Source organism: Egretta garzetta, unplaced genomic scaffold (genome assembly GCF_000687185.1).
Source record: "Egretta garzetta isolate BGI_Z169 unplaced genomic scaffold, ASM68718v1 scaffold234, whole genome shotgun sequence".
In the NCBI taxonomy this organism is placed as follows: Eukaryota; Metazoa; Chordata; class Aves; order Pelecaniformes; family Ardeidae; genus Egretta; species Egretta garzetta.
Genome location: NW_009259528.1, coordinates 1,031,880 through 1,039,406, shown reverse-complemented (window position 1 = coordinate 1,039,406; position 7,527 = coordinate 1,031,880). Strand labels below are relative to the sequence as shown.

The window sequence follows — 7,527 nt, the reverse complement described above, 5'->3', positions numbered from 1 at the left end:
CTTTCCCTAAATCCAAACCGTAAGACTTAAAGAAAACACTATCTGCTTGCTTGAGGCCTTTCTAACGAGCATTAATATGCGGCTCGACACACTGTAACAGGCTGCGTCCAAGGAGCTCTGATACAGTGTGGGAAAACGCTTCTCGGTTTCTTCCTCACACTATTTGCTTTAAAATTAAAGCCGGGCAGGCCCTGTGGAACCTGCGTCCAGATTATGCTTGACAATCTTCTAGAAAATCTCTATTAAAGCTCAAAGCTTAAGAGCTTAATGTGTGCACATTTTCTGCTTTGAAAGAGAGCCAGAGGCTCTAACCCCCAGATCTGATCGTATATTCATTTCTCCTGTTTCATTCACCAGCACACGAGGAAGGCCGACACTTGTTAACGTGTGAATTTATCATTTTTTACACCCTTTCAGTATGGCAACAGGTTTTGTTGTCTCGCCCGAGGTTCTTTGTTAATAACCATAAACTGAGACAACTGGAAAAAGCTGGACTTTGCTGGCTCCAGCTTCAGGCCATTTCTGAGCAGCAGAACATCTCCACGGAGCTCCTGGTCCTCTCCAGGGAAACACCTTGCCCTCCTCAGAAGCCACGCTGCCCGGCCAATTATCTGAGCGTCATTAGTTTATTATTATTTCTATTCATGACTGAAAATAATTACAGGTGAAACTCCTGGCCACAAGGAGAGGCCAGGCAGCGGGATGTCAAGCCAGCCAAGCACCAGTGTTGTGAGTTGGGCAGTTCTTTGCTCCCACATCTACGCGGCTAATGGTGCCTAAGCTTCGAGTAATTCCTCACCCATCACCCTGGCTGAGCTGTGGAACGGCCACGCTCATGCCCAGGGCATCGGTCCCACGGGATCACCCTCATGGCTGCATTTGCCCTGCCCCATCCCTAAAGCCTTCCCTGCAGATCGGGGGGCTGTGGTCACCCTGTGGGACAGCCCAATTTTGTGACTCCCTGACAATATCGTTACAGAGATTTAGCCAGTTTATATACATATACACATTGCTATACATATGATATTATTAAATATGATACATATCAAATAACAATAATTTTTTTTTCCAACTCCCTTTTTCCGCCAATGCTAACTGGAGGAACACTAAAGTTGGGTGAACACAGGCTGCCCCTCGAGTTTGTGTAACCCAACGCCCAAGTGAGTGTCCTGTGCCTGCTTTTCTGATTTGAACAGCCTTAATTTGAAAACAAAAAAGCCATTCAGAAGCACAACTAAGCCAAGCAGGTGACATGGCGTGGTAGAATTTATACGGCCGCGCTAGGGAGACCCGTTACCCGCCGCCTGATGGGATTGACTTCTCCTCCCAACCGCCCTCTCCCGGGGGGCACCGTTACTCAGGTCACCGGTTGGCGCTGTAGGATCTCCTGGACCCTACGGCAGCACATTTCCCTGCAAACCTCTCCTTGAATAAAGAAGCAACGGCTGGAAATGAAGCAATCATTTCTGAAACATTTCCATATCTTGAAAACACGCTGAATCCAAAATAAGAAAGAAAGAAATCAAGGACAGCTTCCCGCTGGAGAGGGGTGGGGGGAAAGGAGCCCAGATCTGAAGGATTTTGTGCACGTCCCCATCTACCATCATGAGAAATCATCTCCTGGGTACAATCCTAGCCCTTGCACCGCTACGGCACAGCGAGGGGCCGTTGGCTGGCGGGGGGGAAGCCACGCAGCGGGGAGCGTTCTGATGTGGGACAAGGCTGGTGAAGCGAAGCCTTCGTAACGACGGGCTGGCTTACAGCACCACATTCACTTGGGCCATTTTTTTCTCTGGGATTTGGTGACGTCATGCTTTGATTTGGGACGATTTTGCTGACATGAAACACAGCCCGGTCCCGCCTGCCGTGGCACAGGTGATCTACTGGGCTGTGAGGCACCGCTTCAGGCAGGAGGACTGGGTCTAGTTTGAAAGGGCAGCACAGACCGAGGGGAGAGAGTCAAATTTAAGGAGCGGAAGACTTGGCTTTATGGCTTTCTTGGTACTTCTCTAACCCATATTTTACCGCAAGCTACAGCTTTTGCCTCCCTAGAAACTTGCAGTTCACCTCTGGCAGCACAGAACACACGTCGAATGGCCTCGCTTCTCCAACAGCTTAGGAACCAGATTTTTTCCCTAGTGAGGGTGGGGTTTTTCTCTTGGGTATTTTCTTTAAGCAGGTACGCTTCCACTGACTGGTACTAAAGCTTTTTCCCTTACACACCGCCTGACTCTTTGCCAATGACTAATTCCCAACAGGTACAAAACTTAAACCCCTTCAAGACTCCTCCTGGGGCTGGAGGATATGGCTCACAGAGGGTTAAACAGCAAACGAAAAAGAAATAAAAAAACAAGAGATGAGAAGGAAACAAATCAAATATTGCACTCACAAAAGAAGTCAGAAGATGAGGATGGCAGAGTCACCGTATTTTTTGAGAAAGTAAACAAGTGTCATACCTTTTTAAAAATTCCATATACTCAGTATGCTTGATGAGGCCTGTCCTCATCATTATTGTTTGAAAACATTGCCGATCAATAGCCCAAAGTTTCACATTTACGAGAGCTGGAAAAAAAACAAGACAAGGGGAAAATGTAATTAGCAAAATGTCAAAATTGGAAAAACCTGTTATGAGCTGCGGAGGAAAACAAATTCATTCATGAGAAAGCATGAGAATGGGTACACGCTTCAAAACAGTAACACAAAGCTCATCCACTGGACAATGGACTCAGCACGCACGGCTGCGATCCCGAACATCTGGGATTGCAGCTGCAGCACGGGGGCTTTTGCAAGGATCGCCTGAAAGCAGCTGAGATGGGGAGAAGCCGGTGCAGGCTGAGAGCCAGCGAGAGAGGGGTCGGTGCATCGCAACCCGGGCCACATCACGGCCTGCGACACCGAGCGACTGGGGACGTTTTTAGCGCGTTATCCTGTTTCCAAGACAGCAAAATTCATTAAGGCGCCATCCTACTCCCAAAGCAGATGACACATTTCTCCTTGACCTCGAGAGATTTTCCAGACCCGAGTCCTGTTACATCCTCAGGGTTTTGAGTCATTTTTCTCCAACCCTAGTTTTCAGGTCTCTGATAAATTCCAAGACTTCAATGCCACACACGGGTACTTTGGAAGCAAAGTCCCGTTGCAAAACCAGGCAGAACAGATCACCTTTGCATAAAGTACAGATGCCCAAAGGAATCCGGATCATGTGAGCTGGATGTGTGGAACCCCAAATGGTCCGGATTTTCATCTCAGATGTGGCTGACACATTTGCATTGCTTGCATACATCCAGTTTATAATACAGTTTCCCCTTAGAGGAACAGTTTAATTAACCAAAACTATTCTAAAGTTCTCTGCACTTGTATTATTTTTTTTTCCAGAGAGTAATTGCATTAAATTTCATCCCCATCTCCCACTACAGAAACAGAAATGAGCAAAACGACTTCCAACAAAATACTTACAAATATTCTCAACAAAAAAATACCCGAGAAATGACTTTGCTTTTGTTGGCTGCTCCTTTAGCACACAAACACCCTGGGCAACGAGCTTCTACCCCAACGGCATTTGCAGGCTGTCGAACCTCCAGCGCGCAAAATCAAATTTTTCTCCTAAAAATTGCACTGCAGCACTAAGTGAGGGCACCAGACCACTTCATGCCTCTTCTCATTTTCAAGACAGAAACTCCTTTGTGAGGAGCTTTGCTACTTTTATAATCAAACTGATGGGCAAGAATCACCTACAGATTTAGCATGAGAGGTTTCTGTAAAAAAAAAAAAGTGTCTTTCACTTTCTTCAGAGTGGAAGAGACAACTGATATGAACGGCATCTCTGTTTTCTGGTTTTTTACCATCTTCTGCAAAATAGGGGCTTTAACTGATTTTTCGATAAGGTCTATCCTAGATGAAGAAATTAATATTATCCAACGGGGCGTGGGGGGGACTCACTGAAAAGAATGGGCTCCTGCTGTACCGGCCGATGGCGATGATGAGGGTTGATGTCAAGTCATTAAAAACTCGGTAAAATCCCCGTAAATTCAGCGAGAGCAGGAAAAGACAAGCTTGCAAAGCAGGTGCTTTCCATCAGAAATGAACAAATGCTGGGGACTTCCGCCAGCCCGGTGATTCCAGGCTGGTTTTTATTCAGCGTGGTGCATGATTGTCACAGCGCTAGAAGGTGACTTGCTGGGTCACGGCTGGCAAAAACACCAATAAATGAGTATTTTCAAAAAAGATGTATAAATAATGAATGAAATAAAGAGTTTATAAGATTTGTTTTGTCTGGACTCCAATAACCAACCCAGTGCCCTGTCTTGGACACTCACCATGAACACATGCGTTCATCAGAAACGTTCTTCCCAAGTGCAGCCATCCCTTACAGGAAAATTCCAGTTTTCACCGGTATTTGTTTCAGACAGCCTTCATAGCAAAGGCGCGGCTGATAAGCTGATACCACAATGTGAGTGAGGTCAGAAGACAGCAAAATAGTTAAAATTCACCTCTTCTTCTACTGTCTCAAGTAATTCTGAAAGACAGGGTGGCCTTCCTATAAATAATTTTACCTACTTCTGCTTCCCAGGGAATTTGAACGGATTCACCATCGTATGCAAACACGTAGCTCGGAAAAATAAAAGATTTCATCTCAGTCTCAATCCTGGCCAGCTGGTCCTTAACCGACATGTTTGATCGGCACCTGGGACCAAATTCCTGCTTTTTTCCCAAATCCCGGCGGAAATCTGTCCCAGCCTGTACGACCACGGCCTCCGAATGGCACAGTCGCCTTCCCTGGCCCATCAGACGCATTTACAGGCTATACATTACTATGCCTCAAATCAGTGACCGATGGCCATCAGCTAACTCCTACTTTTCATCTACGTAGTGAACAATAAAGGTGCTCAGTGGATTTTCCTTCCTGCAAGGGGTTCAGATATAGCTGCAAAGATACCACCTATCCCTGAGGCCCACAGGCGTCCCACAGAGCCAGATAGGCGGCGAACACTTACTCATCCTCCTCTGATCCACAGGTGCTTTATGAAGAGCTACACCATATTTTATTCCCCAAAGACCAGAACGAATCGATGCTGCGTGGCCCGTGCTAGGGAGGCGCTCGCTCGGTCTCTTAATGCACTTAGGTAAATGGCAAATGCAATTTAGTACCTCTCGAGTAAACTGAAGATCCTTTTATTGCTGCTAGAAATTGGTCTGTTGAAACAAATCTCCGCAGCTGGCAATCTTCACGGGAGCAGAGGCCTTACTTAACGAGCCCAGAACAAGTCACCTTCCCCCGAAGGCACCCCCTGGTAGCCCAAGTTACACAGACCTGCAACTCTAGTTGTGTATGTGAATATACATCTAAAATCACATATATGTACACACACACAGGCAGAATTATTTCTAAGTTTATATATAATATCTATAATATAGTTATGTAACAGTCATTTCATTGTATGGGTTTTTAATACATCTCCCCCGACCAAGGGGGTTGGACTAGATGACCTCTAGGGGTCCCTTCCAACCCAAAACATTCTATGATTCTATGATACCAGGTACCAGCTAACTGGGCTAACAAGGGCCGGGCAGCTCAGGAGAAGTTAGATGCAGGCATCGCTCTTCTGCACTGCAGATTACGCCCACTGCTCATGCTTTGGAGTCACTTTTGTCCCGCCTAATGACAAACAGATGTGCTAATAACGGCTAATCACAGCAGCGCTTTAAATGTCACTAAGGCCCTGGTAATCAGGTGTGAGCATCACCTCCTGTTACGCATAAAATGCTCTGTAAATGTGTTAGAGGGTTACTGAAGGGGCAGGATGAATTCTGTAAGATGTGACGATACTAACGACTTCAAAGAGAGAGATTTATGAGTGCCCCGAGATGCCAAATGTGTCTATGGGACGTACACCACAAAGTCAGTTCTGCCACGAGTAACGGATACAGACGGAGGTGACGCGGAGATTGCCGTGTCCGCCCCTCTGCAAAGAGCACGTGTTGGGTGCTGGAGGTGACGCTTTCTGTGAAGCATGATTTCAGGAGAACATCTCATCCCCTGCCTGCAAGAACCACAGCCATGGAGGAGTGTGATAAATAACATTATGAAAACAGACGAGTGCGCGTGGATCTGTAACGGGAGCTTCCTAAGACTGCTCAATAACATAAAATACTACACCGCGATCAAGGCAGCTAAGCCAGCGCTACATCACAATTAAGGGTTATTGCCACTTTTACACTTTGTCATAACAAAACGTTACAGAGGGGGTTTCGGTTTGTCTTTGTCACAGCACGTAATGCAATCACCCATCATCCTAGAAGCCACCAAGCCTTTGGCTGGCATGCAAAGAAAGCAGCAACGCTCTAAGGCACCAATACGCATGCTCACACTCTAAGGTACGTTGGACTGTATTATATTCTACTCTATTCTATTCTATATATTGATGGGGGCACTCCTTCACCCCGAGGCACAGGTACAAATAGGGGTGCCCAGGACTGGGACCCCTAAGTGACGGATGGTAGGACAGAGCTCTCCAGGTGAGGGTCTCAGATGGTGCTGGGCACCCTGCAGTTGGTGCAGAGTACTTTAACGGCGCGTTCGAGATGAGCAATCCCATCAAAATGAGGATTCGGTCCGAGCCTCTCACAAAGGCAGCAGATAATTAGAAAAACACGGTTAAAGCACAGAGCGGTTAAATTAACCTCAGAAAAAGCACAACTTCATATGCTTTCTGGAAAGATTTCCTTTGAGAAATGGATTCACCTGAATCGGAAACTCCAGCGGAGAGTGAGTGGGTGCACGGGCTGAAACCCAAGGAAAATGCTCTTGGGTAGGCAGGGAAGAGCAGTGAGAGCCAAAGCCAAAGAATCGGGATTCCACGGGTCAAAACTGGATGTGGAAATATCATCACTAAAGTTTAAATCTGAAGTGTTCATCATGGTCAATACTTAATTTCTGATAACAAGTTGGCTGAATTGTTGAAATCAATCACAGGAGTCGGACCCCTCTCTACACCAGAATCACTGATTCAAGCAAACGAACAATTTCAAGAAAAAATTTCAAACTTCTTTTCAAAAAGGAAGTTCTTCCTAAAAGAAGTTTTCTTCCTATTCATTTAGCTGGGCAACCTCTGAAAATACATCCCCTTCTACAGAGGTGAAAATACATCCCCGGGGACACGCAGTCCCCAGCGCAGCCCAAAGCTCAGGCTGTGTCCCGCCTGGGTTATCCCCGCCCGCTGCTCGCTCCTGTGCCGCCAGGTCTCGGAGGCGAAGGCATTTCTCCGATTGCAACGGACCCTACGCGCGTCCTTCACGACGCAGCACAAACCCCACGGATTCCGCGGCTCCGAGCCTGCCCGAGTGTTTGCCCCCTGTCCCAGGCAGGGCACAATTTCAGGGCGATGCAAAAGAGGAAAACTAAAAGCAGAGTTTTAGGTGGCAACCAGTCTTGAGCTGAGCCTGCAGACCTTCCCGCCACCCGATGGGATTTTACCGCCAGCCCACGCACAGCCGCCGTCCCCCGGGGCCACCCCGGTGCTCTGCACC

The 7,527-nt window shown here is 47.1% G+C and overlaps 1 protein-coding gene across 1 annotated transcript in view; it reads right to left on the bottom strand.

The window, feature by feature from the left end:
• PRKG1 (protein kinase cGMP-dependent 1) overlaps positions 1 to 7,527 on the bottom strand; it is a 490,065-nt gene that overhangs the window by 171,957 nt on the left and 310,581 nt on the right. Inside the window, exon 6 of the mRNA XM_009637557.2 lies at positions 2,457 to 2,562. Within this exon, the coding sequence (XP_009635852.1) occupies positions 2,457 to 2,562 (106 nt within the window). The remainder of the gene's footprint in view (positions 1 to 2,456; positions 2,563 to 7,527) is intronic.